General features: G+C 37.0%; 1 protein-coding gene across 9 annotated transcripts in view; it reads right to left on the minus strand.

The window, feature by feature from the left end:
- Nucleotides 1-2,886: 2,886 nt before the first annotated feature.
- MLIP (muscular LMNA interacting protein) overlaps nucleotides 2,887-20,852 on the minus strand; it is a 111,155-nt gene continuing 93,189 nt past the window's right edge. For all 9 annotated transcript variants that reach the window (XM_069851506.1, XM_069851503.1, XM_069851501.1 and 6 more), the window contains 3 exons: nucleotides 11,771-11,824; nucleotides 5,228-5,262; nucleotides 2,887-3,234 (listed from right to left, as the gene is read on the minus strand). In XM_069851506.1, the coding sequence (XP_069707607.1) occupies nucleotides 5,236-5,262; nucleotides 11,771-11,824 (81 nt within the window). In that variant the 3' untranslated portion in view covers nucleotides 2,887-3,234; nucleotides 5,228-5,235. The remainder of the gene's footprint in view (nucleotides 3,235-5,227; nucleotides 5,263-11,770; nucleotides 11,825-20,852) is intronic.

The following is a 20,852-nucleotide window of genomic DNA, read 5'->3' on the forward strand; positions in this document are numbered from 1 at the left end:
TACAAATTGATACTGCAAGAATGATGTATGCAACTTATTCGTATGCAACTTTTTCATATGCAGTAATTAAGCCTTGGGTAATGCACACACTAGTTGTGGGGCCAGGTGGTTAATTGTTAACTGAAAACAATAAAGATATTATTGTTCTGGTAGGCAGGAGACTGTGGGATACAGAAGGCTGGAGATCGCAGGACCCTGGTTGATGCTAAGAGCTGTAGATAATTGGGCTAAAAACAGACTTTGCAAGGTTGGAAAACAAGAAAGCATAACTGAGCTATTTCAGCAAGTGGAAAAGCATTGCCTCAATGAGTCAGGAGTATAAAAGGGATTGCTTGTGCTTAATAGATTCCGTTTGTCACCCCAAAGATGGAGTCCTTGCCTCAATCACTACAGTTAGTCACTATTAGTGTACTCGCCAACCCCAGTGAGGCACCCAGCGAGCTTGTGTAGATGAGGAAAGTAGCTGCCAGCTGGGGAAGAACTACACCTCTTGATCCTCACAGGCTGATCCTCATTGTTGCTGAGCTGCCACTTTCTGATTCTCTGGTTTTAAGGGGTTTTTTTTTACCTTCAGGTATATATTTTTTTCCATTTGTACCTTTGAGATGTTATTGCTAGCTTTTTAATAAAATCCCCTATGCTTTCACTTTATTCATTTTGCACAAATTTAACTTGTGAACTTCCTGATATTCAAGGAATTTTCTTATTCAAACTGATTCAAGAGCACAGATCCATACCACACCAAACCAGGCTTTGGATCCCAGACAGACGAACCCTTGGGCCAAGAGATGCACTTAGTCTGATGCAGCACCCCGTTTTTTCAAGGAATGAATGCTGACTTCACTTTTCACGACCCATTATATGTTGCTGCCCAGGTGTATTCCTTGTTCTAGGCAAATCTCCCTTCTGGTCACTTGGACCAACTTTAATAAGTCTTTTTTTTGCCAGCTTGAGTTGCACATAACAGCAATAGAAACACCACAAACATGTACAGGAAGGGGTGTCACTGTCTATCAGACTATGAGAGAGAATGAGGGGAAAAGGGGGTTATAATCCCTCACTAGACAGTCACTGTGATCTTGACAGGAATGTGTATTTTAACAGAAAAATAATGATTAAAAGCAAAGTAAAGGCATCAGAACTTGGACTAAATGCTCTGCATCACCCATTATAGTACTACTGCAAATGTAGTCAATTTTTCAGGTTGAGTTTTGCTCTATATAATCTCTCCTTAAAGGATTTTTTTCTCCTAATACTTTTACCATTGGTTTCTTGGCATAGACTTCCTAGACAATGATTGCCAATATATTCTCATTTGTCATTCATAGACAGAAGCTGTTTGAATAGATAGGGAAAATATTTTTTAAAACATGCACAGATGAACAAACTCACAAACCCAGAAATCAACAAAAGGATTCCTCTTTTGCCTTTTCTATAATCTCAGCAGTTTTTTCTCTCGCATATGTTCCTTCCACCTATGGGCCTCAGTCTATCACCTTGACTATTTTAAAGCTAAGCCATAGCATGTGAATAATCCTCTTGGCTAGATGTGCTGGGTAAATTTAGGCTTTAAAAAATGAAATTCAAGAGAAAAAGAAAGCTTGGTTTGGAACAAATTCAGAACAAGTCATATGCTTTGAAAAAAATAAAGACATAGGAAATCTTGCTACAACTTTTGAGAAGCACATAGATCATATTGTTTCTAAATATTAATTTTACCCACTTCAGTGCTCTACTGAAAATAAGAAATACTCTTAGATCCTTGGTGGCTAGACCTATTACAACTTGTGCAGTAATTATAACACCTTTATATTTATAGATGTGTTTATGAATATCTCAGGAACTCTCTCTTGAACTCACTGAAATGCTTTCCTCATTTTTTTTCACCATCTGGTTAATGGGCATACTGTCCAAAAGAGATACACACTTAACTTCTATTATTTTTTCACTGAGAAAAGAAACTGGTACAAAATCAAACCTTATGTACCTATAAATCTGTTCATGACATTCTGAAGGACATGTGTGCTCCCGTATCAAGGGAAAAATATACATTTCACCTATATAGAGAAAATCACTGATTTCTGAACTTGTCTTCTGTTTTCACAGTTCCATATTTCATGAGTTTAGATGTGGGCTGGACTGAAATTACACCAGGTCCAATACTGCAAGAAACTAAGCCTAAGGACTATTCCTTTTAAACTGGTTTTAATTTTGATGTTTTAACTATAATAATATTTTATAAATTAGTTCACTTCATTAATTTTAATGAAAGCAGCAGCAATTCTCATTAAAACATTAATCTTAACCACAACACATAGCAGCGTGTCAGGAGGTAAAATGTTCCTGCACACCAGGACAGGGCTGTGATGCAGAAGGTCTGAAGATGTGCCTACCTGGTGGGTGATCTGTGGTTCAAGGGATCAAAGGATCAGGGAGAAGGTGGTTGACTCATGCAAGAACAGTCGGCTTCCTTTTATAATGCGTTTTGGAAGCAAATTGTTTAAGAACCGGGCTCAGGAAACGTTGTGTGGGAGCAGCATAGGGTGAAAAATACAGCAGCATAAAACAGAGAGGAAAATGGTTCATCTTCCATGTGCACCAGGAGTGCAGCTGGCGATTCTGCCTGCACTGTCTGACCAAAAGGGCTATGGACATTGAATCACAGGGAAGAATTACTGCGCATGCTGATTGCTCTGAGAGCTGTTACAAACATGAATAATTCCTGGAGTATTTCACAAAACATAAGTGTTTGTGTGATGGCAAAATCTGACCAAGGTCAAGAGCGTGGGAGCTTTCCTTTCCCAGTGATGCTGACATCCATTCTCAGCTATTTGAAACGTGTGGAGTGAGATTTGCAGGAGTAAAAATAAGAATCACAGTAGACGCTTTGAAACAAAAATACAGCTTTATTTAATTTCAATGTTTATATTAATTCTAAAGAAAATATGCTGTGTTATATTGGGCATCTCTTAAACCAGCAAGCACTTCAAGAAACAATATTTCAATATGGCACATTCAGGTGTGTATCTCTGGGGTTAATTATGCTAGTACATAAGATTATCTCTTGAAAGAATATTTGATTGTGATTACAGCTTTGCAATTACCATACTGGAAGCAATTTTTTTTTGTTTGTTTTAAGTGGTGCTTTAAATAACATCTGTGCCGTGGATTCCTTCTCTATAGAAACAGGCCTCAAAATACTCTACAGTGTTAGGTCTTGATCCTAATTCAGGGCTGGAAAAGAAGAGTTCTCACATGAACATAAGTTATCAAAAGTACAGATTAGTAAACTGTATAGCATGCACACTGATCACTTAGTTTTCCTAATTAATACAACTTGATGATCAAACATCGTTTCACAGAAAAAAAATCCCTAAAGGTGTATTCAGCCACTTGAGTTTTGCTATAGCTGTGGGAGAAGATGAGCTGCTTTCCTGTCTTTGCAGCAGCCTAAAGTAAACCGTTTTAGCTCTTAAATTTCCACATAGTTGTGACTGTTCAAATTCTAAACTAAATCCCTCTCCCTAAAATTTAAGTCCACTTCTTTTTCTCCTGATCTCAGGAAGCATGGAGAAGTGACTGATATCCATATTTAACGGCCCGTTATGAAAAGATATAAACTGTTGTGCCTCCACTCTGACCTTTTTTCTTCTCTGTGAAGACACTGAAAGCTTCACATCTTTTCTACATCTCCCATTTATTTCCTGTATCCCATGCAACTGATTCTTTGCTAACACTGAACAAAGATGAGTAATTATCTCCATCATATTAAAAGCACTCCCTTCAGCATCTCCCTGGAACAGTATTTTTCATAAGAAACTTGCCTCTTCAAATCAGATTCAGTTTATGGTCCCCTTTAATCCTCAGATTCTCTCCTGCAGTATTGTTGTCATTCCTTTTCTATCTGTGCTTTTCATATTACTTTTGTATTTTTCTTCGATGCATGTTATCACGTTGATTTCAAGCCATTCCTCTAATATAAATGGCATTTTTTGAATTCTTATCCTGTCTTTCAGGCTGCTTGCAAGTCCTTCTAAATGGATATTATCTGTAAATTGGGGAAGCTTACTGTCCATGTGATTGAGCAGGCAATTAATGGCAATGTCTTACAGTGCTAGAGCTAGAAGACAGCATTGTGGAAGACTGTGTGAGATGTTCTCCCACTTCAGCAGCAAATGCTTGTTTCTAGAGTCCAACTTTCCAATCAGTTGCACATCTACCTTACATGAATTTAATTTACTCTGTATCTGCTTTACTTGCGTATGAATATCTCACGGGACTGTGTTGAGGACAGGCTGCATCAAAAGCAACTCCTCTATCTGTTTTGCTGTCAAAGAAGGAAATGAGATGAACTTGATAGGATTTGTTTCTGACGTGTCCCTATGCAAGTCCTCTTATCTCCTTACTATTCTCTAGAAGCCTACAAAAGGTTTTTTTAATACTGTGTTCCAGGGTTTTAGAAATGCTATTAGGACAGACTTTTCTGTAATTCTCTAGATTTTCCTTTCCTGCTTTTTTAGATATGACGTTGTGTTTGCCTTTCTCCATTTCTCTGGGAATTTACTCACCCTGCTAATAACAAGTGTTTGAGAAATTGCTTTGGCTGAGTATTTTAATGGTAATTTTCATTAGTCTGTGCCATCCTGAATACTCCAATTTACGTCAGTATTCCTTCAGATGTTCTCTTCCTTTTCTCCCCATGATCTACTCTCAAGTTCTTAATAATAAGTGAAATAAACTTTAAGTCATGATTAACCTTTTTTACGAAGGTTGAAACAAAAAAAAGTATTGAACGTTTCAGCCATTTCTATATCATCTGCACTGAAGCAAACCATTAACTTTAATGGCACTATATGGTTATGCACTCAAATATAAAAGAATATTAGTTTTATCTCAATGACATTACTTCACAATCTAATTCCAGACCATACCTCAGTGTCTTCTAACTGTTTGGCTGTATGCTACTTAAAATCAACTCAATTCTGACTTTATTTTGTGATGCTAAGAAATGGAGCTATCGTGCATTGATCATTTTTAATAGAAAATCATTCACCAAAACCAGAAAATCATTCACCAAGGCCGGCTTATTATTCAAACACTAAATTGCATAGCTAAAGCATCTTATCATCCTTTTAAAGAAAACCATAAAGATCTGTTAAAATGACTGTAAAGTAGTTACATATTCAAAGTGTGACTGTAATCAAGTCAGAAAAATATTAATACTCACCATCACAGCTAAACAGAACCTCTTTCATTGGCAACCTGAAGAAAATAAAAAAAAAAGATGTAAAAGGTGAAATCAAAATGGAGAGGAGAATAAAATATGCAGTATGTTAAGAAGGCACAGCTCTATAAACCATAGGACAACTTCATACAGCACCTTGTCTTTTAAAAGTGTTGATTCCTTGTACTGTTAATTTATAACCATAATTAGTGAACTGGGGGTGATTTTTTATGCAGTGATATTTCTGAGGAAATATACTGCACGTGGCAAATATTAACAGACAAATATCATCATACTTAAAAGCATGTTAGAGGACATTTCAGACTCATGCTGGGTTTCCACTACTTTTTTGGACCACATCCTGGGAGGAAGAAGGGTGTGGCCAACCTTGCATTGATATGACACTATGCTGTTTTACTCCACTTTAACAAGGCTTTCAGCAGAGTCTTCTACAGTAATCTTCTACCAAAACCAATGAGCAGGGTGGACTACAGAGTGAACGAATAACTGGCTGGACCACTGGTCTAAAAGGATCATTGTCAACAGTTCAAATTCTGTGGATGCCACTAGCTTCAAGGGAAGAGAGAGATTGGTAACTTAAGGGTACAGCTCCTGTTCTGGAGGACTTTGCCAAACTGCGAAAACGGGCTAGCAGGAGCTTTGTGAATAAAGGCAAACATAAAAACTTGCACCTGTCAAGGAACAAGGTGGGCAGAGGAAGTGAACAACCCCATATGGTGGTAAAGGCTGGTGGCTGACTATCCAGGTAGCAGCTCTGCAGAGAAGGACCTGAGGTCTGACTGACACCAAACCGAACACGAGTCACCCTTATTGTGGTGCATTAATTAAAGCATAGCTAGCAGGCTGAGGGAATTGATTATTCCCTTCTGCTGGGCACTAGTGAGCCTGCATCTGAACATAGTTTCTATTTTTGAGCCTTTGCAATAGGAGAGAGTTGTCAAGCAAACAGAAGAAATCCAACAGAGCAGCATCAGGATGGATACAAGCATTCCTTGATTTCTGGCAAAAAGCATATGACACGTGAGGGAAGGCTACAGGGCTTGTTTAATGTGAAGAGCAAGCTAAGGGATATCTGTTTTTCGTCTCCTACTATTTAAGTGAGGTTTATAGACACCTCAGTGGCAGAAGGTGAGGAGGAAACAAGCAGGGAAGATTTAACTAGCCATAGGGAAAAATGGTTTTTATCCCAAGAGCTGGTCAGACACTAAATGCATTGTCTGTCTAATTCTGTGATTAAAATTACTTGTGCGTTACTTTAAGAACTGAATAATAAAAAAGCTTTCTTCAAACTACAACTGTGTTCTGACTACTTCTTCAGGGGAAGCTCTTTTCCTCTGAAACTACTATATGATATTCCTGCCACTACTTAAAAGGGACAAAATACAAGAGCTGTTTCTTAAAGCCAAACCAAATTAGATGAAAATGGCAATCTAAGTGACATACTGACATTTTGTACTTTCTCTGTATCACATTTACATTACTAGCCTTTCAGCCTTTTAAACGTATACTTACCACATTTGCAGTAATCATTTTTATAGCGATCATATTAGAAATAAAATGCTATAAATCCATAAAAAGGCTTTTTCCATGTTAATGTGTGATGATATAATATGCCCTTCTATGTCAGTAGACTATAACCAAAACTTTTTACTTAAAACAAGGAGATATCAATGAAATTGGCCAAAAGTATCACCCAAATACACGTTGCAAGTAAAAATTTCCTATTACATATATAAAGTATTAAATATTTAAAAGCTTAAAACATTGTTAAAGTAAATAGAAAGTATGTCTGCTGATACTTAAGGTTTTTATTTAAGAATTTACAAATGTATATTGTTTGGACCTACCTTTCTATTTAGAAATATCAGAAGACGGTGGTTGACTATTCTATTCTACTGGCTCATCCATTTAGGAAGTTAAAGAATTTGTCACAACTAACACCTGAAATTCTTATTCTTTTAGCAAAAGCATTTTACTAAAATTAAAAGCTCATTTCCAGGGTTGTTCAATTTTCAGTTAAATGAACTGTTACGATGATATGGGGAGAGCCTAGGGCTGCATCCTTGGTTTCGTCAAAATAAACTGAGTGATGAGACTATCATTTCAGGGATGTGCTGCTTATTTCATTCCCAAATATTTTGGAAAATCACAGGCCACGTCAAAACAGTTCTGATTTTGGAAGTAGGTAACATCAGAAAAAAAGTCTAAGTTGCATTATCTGAGAGTTTTATTTATATGCATTGCTCTTGATCTTTGCCTTATTATTTGCTGCTTTAATCTCTAGGCCGGGTCTCAGTTTTTGCAGCATTCTTTATGAATTGCCTAGTGCCCCCTAGTTCACTAAATAATTCATAAACTCTGCACTGCTGCAAAATTTGCTCAGACAGTGGAACACTAGTATATACCAGCTTTCCACTGCCCTGAGGGCAGGGACTTAGTTTTATGCAAAAACTAAAAGTAAAAAGGGATTAGTGTGTCCACAATTCATGGAGAGCCTGTGTTTGTCAGCAAGGAAAGCACAAAGAGCAATGCAGACTTTTACCCCAATATGTCTGCATGCAGGGAAGGACCTATCCCAGCACCAAATGGAAGAAGCAGGTGCTTAAACAAAGGAGATGATGTTTAAGTAGCTGTATCCTGCCCTCATACCTTCCCACAAGAGGAAGGGAAAGGCAGGTCTTCGCTGTGGGCACAGCTCTTCCATCCCTGCTACATGCTCTAGGGTTTTCTTTGTAAATACAGAGTTCAATAAAAGTATTTTTAACTGGAAGAACTTTTTGCTTTAATATTGCCATTTTGAGTTTTGGCCTCACATAAAATAAATTTAGATGAACGTATTTAGTACAGGAACTCTTTCATAAAATGGATTCGTTTTCTTCTTATATGTAGAATCTATCAATGATTAATACTAACGTTGACCTCTGACCAGAAATATTCCTTAAGTAAATAAAGATTAAGAGCAACATATAATAGAACTTTAGACCTTACTGACATTTTCATAGAATAGAAAATTTCAAGACTTTTTTGCCATTAAAGTTGTTTCAAATGTAGCAAGGTGGATTAACTTTTCCCCTTAGTTATTAAAAAAAAAAAAAGCTTCTTGTACTAAAGCTCTCACAAATTCTCACAAAAGAGAGAAATCCTGTTCAGGGAGGTGGTTGAGTCACCTTCCCTGGAGGTGTTTAAGGCACGGGTGGACGAGGCGCTGAGGGACATGGTTTAGTGTTTGATAGGAATGGTTGGACTCGATGATCCAGTGAGTCTTTTCCAACCTGGTGATTCTATGATTCTATGAAGTCAATGGAGTGAGTTTTTTCTCATGAAAAATCTCTTTTTATGAATGTTGACCTTACAGATGCTATTATTTTGTCAAATAATTATTTCAGATCTTTCAGGAATAACAAACAGATAAAATAGTGTAACAGCTGCAGCAAAAAGATTATATGAATCTAAAGCAGTTGTACAATAGACTTTGTTCAGTACTTCTTGACTGAGAATAAGCAAAGGAGTTTGTCTCCCAGGGTGCTTCTGTCTTCTATGCATAGAAAGACATTGCTTAGTCTCAATATGGCCAGCACAGTGTCCCCTCCAGCTAAAATGAGATTAATAATTGGGGACTGGGAGGGAAATTAGATATCATGCCTTGTTTGAATACTTTGAAAAGTTAATTGGGGGAGACTTCCTTTGATTTGTAACAAAGAAAACAGAAATTGTGTCATCTCTTTACACTGTTTCCTGACCAGCTTGTGATGAACCTGCTCACCTCCTTTCTGCCTTGTCTACATGTGGTGACCCAGAGAAACAGCACAAATACTGATCTTGCTCAGCTGTACCAAATTGTATCAGATTATTTTTTTTTTCAAAGCTATTTGCCTCTAGTTAACATCATTGTAAGTGGTGAATGACCATCATCCAACAAGATGTTAATCAAGGGAAATAAAAAGAGTACTGGAAACAAACCAGATAAATCCTCTTCTTTTCAATTGATTGTCTTCTCTCTTTATAAATGTAATCACCATTTCATTGGGGATATTTATTGGTACAAATGTTCCAGTTGTTTGAGTATATTTAGGGTTTTTTTAATAAATTGGTTGATAGAAGTTCTGTTTAAAGTGTTTGTTTCTAATAAGAAGGAACATTTAGGAGACAGTGTTATATATTTTATCTACCTTGGAACAGACCAGCTTGGCCTCTGACCAAAGGAATTTTTCACTTTTGTTGTTACTGACATAAATTTAGAACATCCTACAACCTCACGTTTTCTCAGTCATGGTAGTCTGACTTTCCTATGTCAGTACGAGATGCTTCACATTCTGAACCGATTTAGATAGTGCATCAGTCAAATTATGTGTCATATTTCTTAAAAGATTTCTCTCTGAAAAGATTGCACTCTCTATTAATTCTGCAAAGCTCACCCTCAGCATGTAAATAGTAAAGAAGTAGAATGAGAGATGGGAATCTAGATATTGGCTTTTCCCTGTATTATTTTCAAATAGAGGAAAATCAGTTGCATCTTAAGAACCACACATGCCAACTAACACATACACATACACACACACTGATACCTATACACAGCTATACATAAATGTGTATATAATATATGTGTGTATATATGTACACACACATTTTAGGGTACCTGATGTAGACCAGATCCGTTTCATCTCAACAACTAATTTATCCTCAGACATATTCAGGCCTCCACATTGCCTTCCAATGAAATACCTTTACTTCAATAATATTACAGAAACTTTACAAATGATATGGAGAGAAAAATCCTATCTGAGAAGCTCAGCAAGGTATTTGTTGTCCAACCTCATTTTTTGAAGAATCTTGGGGCTCCCTTTGGATGGATCAACAGCTGAAACCGTAACAATTGCTTTCAAGAGAACCAAGAATTGGCTCCTGGGAGGCAGAGGAAGTAGATTGATGATATAGAAACAAACAGAAAGGTCAAAGGCAAGGAAAGAGGGAGGTGGCCAGAAGGTCCTGGTGGAAATTCAAACAATAAGTGATGTGAAGTACCACCAAATCCCTGACTCCCTGCACAGATGTCTTTTATTTTTCTTTCTTTTCCTTCCTTATTTTTCAGTGGACACTAAGATAAACTGTAAGGATATATTGACAGGCTCTGCCAATAAACTCAAAATTCAAGCAAACCCTCTGCTCTCAACATATGGAGGTCTTGGCCTCAAAATTCCCCTCAATATTTTTCAAAATAATGAGTTACTCATTTGATAGCAATTATTGACATCGCCATCCCTGGAGGTGTTCAAGGCCAGGTTGTATGGGGGCTTGGGCAGCCTGGTCTAGTGGGAGGTGTCCCTGCCCATGGCACAGGGGTGTGGAATGAGATGATCTTTAAGGTCCCTTCCAACCCAAATCATTCTATGATTCTACAGTTCTTTGATTCTATGATTCTACGACAAGCACCCATTATATTTATTTAAATGCTCATTTTGCTCCTTTTATTGAGACTAGAACCTAATTTTAAAACAATAAATTGAACATTTATGAAAATTTAATTATCATTCCCATCAACATTGTTAAACTGATCAAAAAATTTGTGAAAAAATTATAAGCATGCAACTGGCAACCAAAGAAAGTCTCGGGAGCTAAATTCATTCTTGCATCAGAAATGTGCTCGTACTGCTATTATAGGTAGTAAGTTACATCTTCATATGTGAAGTTCTAAAATAATGGTGAAAATATCATTTAATTAAAGATGTTCTACTACATTCTAAACCCTGCAGTAAAGAATATGATTGTTAATTACATTATATATGTTTATTTAAACATTGAGGCTATACTTCAGCTTTATGTTCATGACCTTTTCGGAAAAAAAGGCTTTCCTGTGCCAGCAGAACCTTTTTAATTTTTATATGCTCTATCTCAAGAGAAAATTAATGATGCATAGCAGATTGCTTCAGCTCTCATTGAATGAATTATCAAGGGTGGTAACCACTACGGTCCTAGATTTTAGATATGTAAAAGCAGTAGGGAATTGGTGACAGAATTTAGACTTCAAGATTTGCCTCCTTCCTCAAAGTCAAATAAAACTGGCACCGAATTTTGATGTTGGGCAAACTTGCAGTATGTGTTGTCTTATGTTTTCTTGACAGTTCTTTATTAAATTCTCAACATCTAATTATTCTTAGTGCTTCTGATAGTTGTACTTGGTATTTAAAACAGAAGCTATACCAGTGACTGAAAATTGTGGAATGTGTGATTTAAATTGGGCTAACAGCAGAATTTAACAAATCCCACTTGATAACGTTCCAACAGCACATATCAGAAAGCTAAAGTGTAATTGTTAGTGCTACTCTAAATTCACATAAACAATATCATCTGCAAAATAGCTCTTTTTTTCTTCATTGATCATTAAAAATAACTAATGCTTAACTAGTATATGCACTGGACAAAAGTAGATTTGGGAGCTGAGCATATTTTTGCTCATCAATTCTATCCAAGCTACATAAATAAAAGATAAAGCTAACATGCAAATGCTTAAACCCATTAAATTATTACCTCCTTGGAGATGAGTGCTTCATTTTCTGGAATAGGCACTATGGGATGACTGGGCTGCCAAGCCAAGATGTCACAGGTTGGAGGGTGCATGAGGTTAAAAACAGAAAAAATAAATCCATTATCAGTTCAGTTTCTGTCTAAAATATGATTGAAGTTTAATAATCAAAGCCAATACTCTCAGTCATGCAAACGATAGCAAGGCAATGAGATCCCATTCATGCTCAACAGGTTCATTGTTGAATAGACTCTTTCTTAGTACTCCTTGTCTATATGAAAATCTATTTCAGGGTATGGTCTGCGTTTTTTTATATCACATTCCCATAATTAAAGGGGTGGGGAAAGGATAAATCACTTTCCAATCTGAAAGAGACATCTCAAGTAAAAATCATAGCACGGGTACCCACCTTATAATACATTTATTATGAGATAGTACACATAAAGTTATTTAAAACTGCAACCATATTTCTGTCACTTTGAATATCTGTCTTCTTAAATCTCCTTCAAAATCTCCTAATCTTGAATTTCATAGACATAAACCATACAAATATTTCACTAAAAAATGCTATATAACAATAACTATTATGCAGGCAGGATGTTTAGATCCCAATAATTTTCCAGTGTTTTGAGTACTGTAGAACTTGCATCTGAGCAATGAAGTTTGGTATATGTGACTCAACTGAAAAACCATCCCAATTTCAATAAGATTTTAATTAGAATACATATAAATAGATAATCCAGAGCATATGAAGACAATGTTAAGATCATAAGTTTGTGAGGTTTTCCTATACAGTGACACTGAGACATCCCCTTTAGAGCAAAGGCTGTTGAAAGTGCTTGGGTATTTTAGGCTTGTATGAAAACAAAGTTGGAAGAGGCCTGCTACTTTTAATATATAAAAGGCATTACTTTGTTTTGGTAGTTAGATTGAACAGTAAATTAACAAATGATTTGTTTCTTAAAAATGAATTGGTCTTTCCCCAAGAAAATTAATTTTGAAACTGTGTTTTTTCAGAAGCAAAACTGATCTGCTAAACTGTCCCTATACACAAAGACAGATAATGGAGTGGCGTATACTCTAATTTTCTGTAGTTACATTATGGATGTGCCATGTGTTTCTCTCTCTCTTTGTAAATTTGCCCTGATTAATTTTCAAGGATGTAAGATTCAACACTAGCAATGATAGAAGCAGTTACAGAAGCTTTGAATCATTTACCAATTTTTTTCCCCCAATAAATAAAAAAGCAACTGAAAACTTTAGGCAATAAGTTTATTTGTTTACTCAGTAAATTTAGACAAGGAAATAATTTAAGGCAAAGGAAGGATATGGAAGGTTTAAGGATGCTAGATCCTCTCTGGCAACATCCCTCCCTCTGCTGCACACCTGGCTCACAATTTCAGCCAGCACAGCCACCAAGGCAGCTCCCAGACCTGACACAACTCCAGTGCTGCAGTACAGCTCTTCATAACAGATACAGGAGGTGTTTAATGGCTTACATGGGAGACAGAAGTCCATATCCAAACCCATCCTGCAGCTACTGAGGGTGGAAAACCTTTGGTGATACATAGGTACAAAGTTATAGCAACACCTGAACTATCTTTCCAAGTTTATTTCATTGAAATAAACCCTAGAGTTGAGTTACCTATTACCTCACCAGAATACGGCATCTCTGTGTTCTGAGCAAATTAAGAAGGGTCAATCATAAAGAGAAGAGGGAAAGTATTGTTCATTTGCCATTTAATTTCTTATGTATACCTAACCTCTCTGAGAATTATGAACTGCTTGCAAGAATGAAAGGCTCCTTAGTCAGGTAGTGATCATAGAATGTAACAGCTCTTTTTCTCAAATTGCACAGCCATCCAATCAATGAAAAATGTACTTTTATTATGTTATTTTGTCCTGACCTTTCTTGCTTGTATTCATTGCCTACCATGTTAACTTGAAATGCCTCTCAGAGTCATGACCCTGCCTTACCTTGTTGCTTGAGTATGAGGTCTCAAGTCCCTCCTTATACCTGACAAAAGTAATGATCTCTTTTTTAGTCCAAGGAATACATTTGCTTGCTTTATATGGATAGCATCCTCTTTTGAAAGAGCTAACTTGTATAACAGTATCAAAGGGAGGAAATTATCTGTATTTTCTGGACAGACACTCTTGACACTGATAATTTTGGAGAGACTTGAAAGAAGACAAGTGAAAGGTAGACAAGGACTTTACTGATTAATAATGGGGGGAAAAGTGCAATCTTAAGACTTGGACAAAAACTGAACAATATACAGTCCTCTATGTTTTCACAAGGCTTCTCTGACATAAAACCCCTGAAGATATTGTATAAGAGTCTATATATTCTACTAGTCAGGTGCCTGGAGACCTGATTCTACCATGACATGGGGTCTAGACTTAAGGAAGTCACACATGGCTACATTTATAAAGAACTTTAAGTACTTCGTGAATACAGAGTAGATAAGCCAAGTGCTGCATCCTTTCTGCTGAAATAGCACTTGGTCTTGCAGGTCTCTGAAAGGAAGGCATTGGGTTTTTCCCTGGAATCATACAGCTCTTCCTCCCCCAGCTGCAAAGAAGCTGAGTGCCTTGCTCTGAAAAAAAGTCTTGTGCCTGTCCTGCTGGGGTTTTACCAAGAGGCTAGAGAGTCTTATTCTTTCATGGCTGATTTTTCATTACAAATATGATTTTTCTGTTCTTAAATGCACACCGTGCAAGTCCCACAAGCAGGATGGAACTCGCTGTCCCAGTGCACTCTCTTTCTGCAGCTCCATGGGTAAAGACTGGACTCTATTGGAAGAGAAAGAAGGTAGAATCTCTAGAGGGTGAGCTAAGCACTGTAATCAGGTCTTTCACTGTCTGGGGAAGTACTAAAGGAGGGCATTGGCATCACCATGTCATCTTTTCTGCCCACGTTATTTGGAGGTTGCTTAGCAGCACGGAGAGAGCCTACCTTATTAAAATCATCTTTGTATCTGAATCATAGTGCAAGTTATGACTCTAGGCGCAGGGGAAATATCCTCAGAGAGTATGGTCATCTCTGCAAAACTGAGCTGTCAACATCACAGTACCAGTACTTAAAAGTACCAGAATGCAAAGCAGACAGAATGAGGTGGGATTAACCCTTCCGTACTAGACTTTGCGTGACTGTCATCCCTCAGAGTCATACAGGAATGTGCTTTGTCCACAAGATCTGAAGTGTGAATGCAGCTCGGTCTGTGTACTTCTGGATGTGTTGTCTTATATTTTCTTCTACTGTAAAAGAATTGCATCTGTTGATGGTGGAAGATTACAATATTTCTTTTGTAATTTGAATTCTTGATTCCTTTGCCAGTTACGGACTTCTGAATTACGCTTACAAGTAATAATTCTTGACTTTTTCCAGATGTCACTCAGTTTTCTAGTAATGTAACATTCATTTTATTACTTCTAAGAACAGTGAAAGAGTAAACTAGACAAATCTACATTTGTGGCTGCAAACCTTGTACTGAGGAGAGTAGAATATCTTAACAATATGTAAGTACTTTCAGTATGTAAAGTCAAAGTGAAATTAAATGCCTCACCAAAACAACCTCTTGCAGACTCAGTCTTAGAAAGGCTTAGAAAAGAGGTGGTTATATAACATCTTTAGTTAGACCTTTGTTCATTTAGCTCTGTGGAGTAATCAGCAAGACATATTTGCCTTTAAAAGGTCAGTTTATCTTCATTGTGCTATGAATCACAGCTGCCTCCAAACTAATACAAAGCTTTCTGAGGTGTTCTCAATGTACAACCTTTTACATAAATTAAGTAACTCTCTAGAGGGTCTGCAACCTTTGCTAATAGAGACACAGGTTAAAAACTCTTTGGAAGCAGTGAGAGGTAATGTACATTGGAAATAAGAATGTTTCAACTAGAGTAATCACAGCAAATTCATGTATACAATATTCTTTCAAAGTACTCTGTTAAGTCTTTGATCCACTTCGAAAAAAATTAGGTACTCTTGACTCTTATGAAACATGAAGATATTCCTTCATAATAGGAAAAACTAGTCATTTCTCAAGACTAAAAATGTTTACTCACACATGCATAAAAAGCAAACTTTTTGCATAAAATAGTTGCATAGATAACCACTTCTTCTGAGTACAAGAACCCAGTAAATGGTACCCAATAAATGGGTGCCAAAAAATGGTAAAACACCCGCAACAGCAAAGCAAGGACTAGCTTGAAATAAGGGGAGAGAGAATATTTAATGTAAAAGGGACAATTTACAATTAGGATGTCTATAGTGTCTCTGAAATCACACAGTGAAACACTCTGAAATGGATTGAAAAATCCGTTTCAAAGATTCAGCCAGTTAAGTACCCAATTCTTCTACACCTCTCACCTTTCTGTTAAAGGAAATGTAAAGTAAAAAGTTTGTGATCACAACAAAGACTTATAATGTGCCTTCAGGCACATATGGGATAGAACATACTGATCTGCAAATCATTATTACACATTACTGTACCTTTGTATTTACTTGAAGATTTCAAAACTTTCTCTGGATACTGGTAAGTACATGCCCAAGAGGGTCAACTCTCACACAGATCTGGTTCCCTGATAGAATCCCACAGGACACCAGAGTGGGGAGAGGCTGAAATATTTGTATCTGAATAGCAGAGGCTGGTGAAGTTACAGGGCTTTGTTGTAGGGATTCCTTGTCTCTGAGTGGAGCTGGAGATGTATGCAAGCCAGCAAAGGATTGATTTTCCTTGGGCTGCCTTTTCCCAGGCCAAGCTCAGGTCCTCAGACAGGGCTAGTCTGTGGTGGAATTGGCTGTGAATCATTTTCTGCAAAAATGATTTTTCAATGAAAAACACTAGCAACAGAGAAATTAAGTCATTTGCAAAACATTTTTCTATCTCTTGCAAACTCTCACTAGTCATTTTGAAAATTAAAATTGTTTAATTGTAAGAAATCCCATCCATAGTTGGAACGTTGTATTTTCTGACCTAGGTGCTTCATTTTGGATCACTTCCATAAAATATTAAAATGTATTTTACTATCAGTGCACTTTGGGGCAATTATAACAGCATTTATATTCTGCTGTGAGGTGATTACAGGGGCTGATGGGCAGCAAGGGCATCAGGCTTGTGATGAAGACTTGAGGCATGAGAACTGCAAACTATGCACCTATAAAGTAAGGCAGCAGCAGTCAAACATCTTCTAGTTACATGGACTATGACTATCTGCTTTGAGTTACTTCATATAACCTAAATTAACTTCTGGTGTTTTAATGGCTTTCAAATTTTCATCTGCATCAGAAGGAGAGTTTCAGAATTTCCAATAACACAAGTGTTTGAAATTCCCCTCAGTGTATTAACTATGAACTATTTATGGACTTACAGAAATGTAGACATTGTGTAGAAGAGCCAGTGTTTCCATGCCCCAGGAAGGGGCTTGTTGTTCATTGACTGATAACAGCTGAAGAACTTTAACTGCTTTCCAGGTGAGAGTGTGAAATGAAATGGATTTAATTTTCAGAGCTGACCTTCCTCCAACATATTGTCTTCCCAGATTAGCTGCAAAGCTGAATAAGCCTTGTTTTCTGAGTAAGCTTCTCATGCAATGGAATTCTTTGACCTTAGCTACTTTAAATCCAAACCACAAACCACAAACCACAAACTGAATGAATTTTCAAGGAGTATATAATATCACCTACTATATTAACATTTGCATTAAGATCATGTTCTGCCTGTCATATAACTAGTAGAATTATAGCCAATGATTAAGAAAAAGAGAAAACTAGTACTACAATTTACAGTTTGTCATGAAGAGTTTGTCACTCTTCATCAGAGTTCAGAACACTTTGCCAGAAAGAAGGAAAAAACCACTAATGCCTTGAAGTTCATAACATCTCTGTAATACAGGTAAATATTGACTTCTTCGATTCAGACTCTGGGATTTCAGCAGAACTAACTATATTTTATACATTTTTGTAATGTAACTGGAAGTGGAGTTAATTAAGGACATATTTCAGAGTACACACTATATCAATACTTGCAATAAAAGTTAAGTGAATTCTAATTGTGCCAATTTGTCCTTTACAATGTAGATTCCAAAGGTTCATCAGATCACTGTTTACTTTTCCTTGATACCTCTGAAGAGTTTTTCACAAACTAAAACATCACCAGGAAATTGTCTAGGAACATCTGTGTTCAGTGAGATCTAAGATAGAAATTTCTCTATAGCTCTAGATATTTTGGGATAGTTTCTATTGTTTTTTTTTTTTTTTTTTGCTTCAGACTACCTTTTCTCACTGCCTTCAATAAGAAATGTACAAGTATCATTTTTGTTTCTCATACAGGTTACATGCCCACCAAAACTTGCTTGATATCTTTCATGCAATAATGTATTTCTACTTTTGCTGCTAATAACAACCTTTACCTCTTAGAGACTTTTGATCTTTGAAATTTTCTCTTTTGCTTTTATTACTGTATTACAAGCGAAGACATGTCCTCAGGTTGTAGTTCCCATTTGCCAAGTCATTAGTAGAGTCTATTTTTTAACATTCCAATTTTCTATGGTTTCAAATGCCCTAGAGTTTTATCCAGTCCAAATCCAGCCATGGATCAAGGTCCTAGCATCAGAAGCAGCCTCCGACCTATGGCAACCTTCCCCCCATCACCATAGGGCATGTCATAGAATCTCCTCTACAAAACAATAGATATTAGAAGCTGACACTAGGATTGCTGTAATATTTGGGTTATTGTGTTTCCTTTAGTTGTTTTCCTAAGAAAACGTGTATTCACATATTAAACTGAAGATAAAGAAGGGTAAGATAAAGGCATGTCAGAAATTAGTGGTTAGACAGGCCAGAATTTCTGCTGTGTTTGGTACTGGTTTATGCATTAAAAATGTCTGCCTGAAAGCCACTATGCAAAAGACTGGATGCAATCATCCTAGAAAATCAGACATAAGATTGAACTCAAGTATTATATTGTGTAAAGAACACTAAGAACAAAGGCAAAGCATTTTAAAGCTTTTTTTTTGGTGCTTGAGACTGGTTTAATATATCCCAGCAGAGACAACTTATATAAATGAGAAGGCAGAAAGCAACAGAAATGGCAACAGAAGTAAATAGTTCCATGAGAAAACCTGCACACTTTTGTGCACAGCGTTCACCGAGACGCACATTTCAATTTCTAAGTATAGAAAATGCCTGCTGGGGTTTGATGCTACTGCTTTCAAGAAAACAACTTCTATGTGCATGTTTTCCAAGTGAAGAGAAGTACCTCAAAGAATTACCAGGCTCCCACCATCAACGGCTTGTCTTTGTACAAATAAGAGCAAAGCTCTCAAAATTGCCAAAATACCCAGGCCAAAAGGAGAGTGACATGGTAATCAATTCCTTTTTCACTTCTGGAAGTGATGTCTCTACAAGAATGGGCAGCAGGGTTCTTTCCAGGTAGTGCCATGCTTGAGGCACTCCCACATGAAGTGCATGCTGCTCTGTCTCCTGTTGAGCCTAAGCTACCTTCATTTTCTCTTGCTAATTTGATGGCTTCAGAGAAAGTGATTGATTACCAGGTTATGATCCTTCTAAAGTGCTTTAGAAGAAATGTCTTTCTTCAAAGATGAGGTGAACAAGAACTCTAGAGGCATTTTCTGCAGCCATTATCAAACCAAGTCCAAAGTGACAGAAATGTCATCTAAGTGTGCTATGATTAAAACAGTTCACCAAGCCCAAGCAATGACATAAAAGAGTATGCAAAGGAGAAAACAATATTAAGCACTAATATTTTCCAAATGAAGAGGTCTAATTTGTAGCATAGCAATAATAGACTGGGTTGTTTGCCTCTGATTTCTTTTTCTACACTAAACCAATTTTTCTGGATCACAGATAGTTGAAGACTGATCAACCACACTACACCTACACAAATCCAGCATTTAAATATCAAAGTTCAAAAGAGAGAAAGAAACTCTCTTCTGGAAATAAAAGCAATTGAGATGATATCTGGGAGAAAAGTGCTTTTCCATGGCAACCTTGAAAGACTGCTGTGTTCACAGAATGTCAATCCCCACTATGCTACTATTAGCATAATCAAACACAAACTCCAATGAGTAGGAGATTGGATGGTGAGGTAAACACCATTGATTTCATTTAAAAAAATAATAAAGGTTCCCTTCAAATATTCTGCCTACCTATGAGCTTGCAGACCTGAAAGCGATTATTCCAACATGACAATATTTAGTGATTTCAACAAAACTCCATTTAGGTCCTGGGAAAGAAAAAACTCTCTTCAGTATGTCTGCATCGTTTTTCAAATTGCAAGGACCAGAACTGAACAGTACTCCAGATACGGAGCTGTGTTTTTCCACTGTACACAGTCCCTCATTAAAGGCTGGAGAGATTCCCAGCAGAAGCACACTTCGGAAAATTAACCATAGAGTTAAATGTTTCCTCAGGCTCTCCATCACTGCAACAGTTGCATTCAAGTCCAACTTCCAGAACTGTTTTATTCCAAACAAAAGGAAAAGGAACATTTTTATAATAAGAAGTTCAACTCTCAGAATTATTCAAGACCAAGGAGCATAAATAAAAGCAGCAATGCCTGGAGCCTGGGAGGCAGACTAGGGAAGGAGAGGACAAGGAAGATGACAAGGCCAATGAGAACAGAATCAGCTCACTTGAATGGGCAACATTTTTGCTTCAGAAGCAAAGTGGAGCACAGAGGAGTGCAGTGAGCCTTCTCTGCTCTTCTCCAAGCAGAAGGACAGACAACACATTGGTTCTTGCTGCCTCCTTCCACCAAAGCTAAAACCACGCTGTGAAATTATTTAGGGTCAGCCTACAGATTTAATCACTCTGAAGAGTTATAATCTACAAAACCTTCCAGGTGTATCTTTCAGCTTTATCTGTGTAATTCAATCAGCTATGAAGATTCAGGTACTCGGCAAAAATTCGAACAAAACCAGCCTGGCACTGAATCCAATTTTCCTCAACACCACCACAATGTCCTTTCAATAAAGTATTTCAGATAGAGACAGCTGTTATTTCCTTGCTCCCTGAGCCAACAAATGAAATGAAAGCCCACTCTATTTGCTTCCCTAATATTA

Source organism: Phaenicophaeus curvirostris, chromosome 2 (assembly GCF_032191515.1).
Source record: "Phaenicophaeus curvirostris isolate KB17595 chromosome 2, BPBGC_Pcur_1.0, whole genome shotgun sequence".
Classification (NCBI taxonomy): Eukaryota; Metazoa; Chordata; class Aves; order Cuculiformes; family Cuculidae; genus Phaenicophaeus; species Phaenicophaeus curvirostris.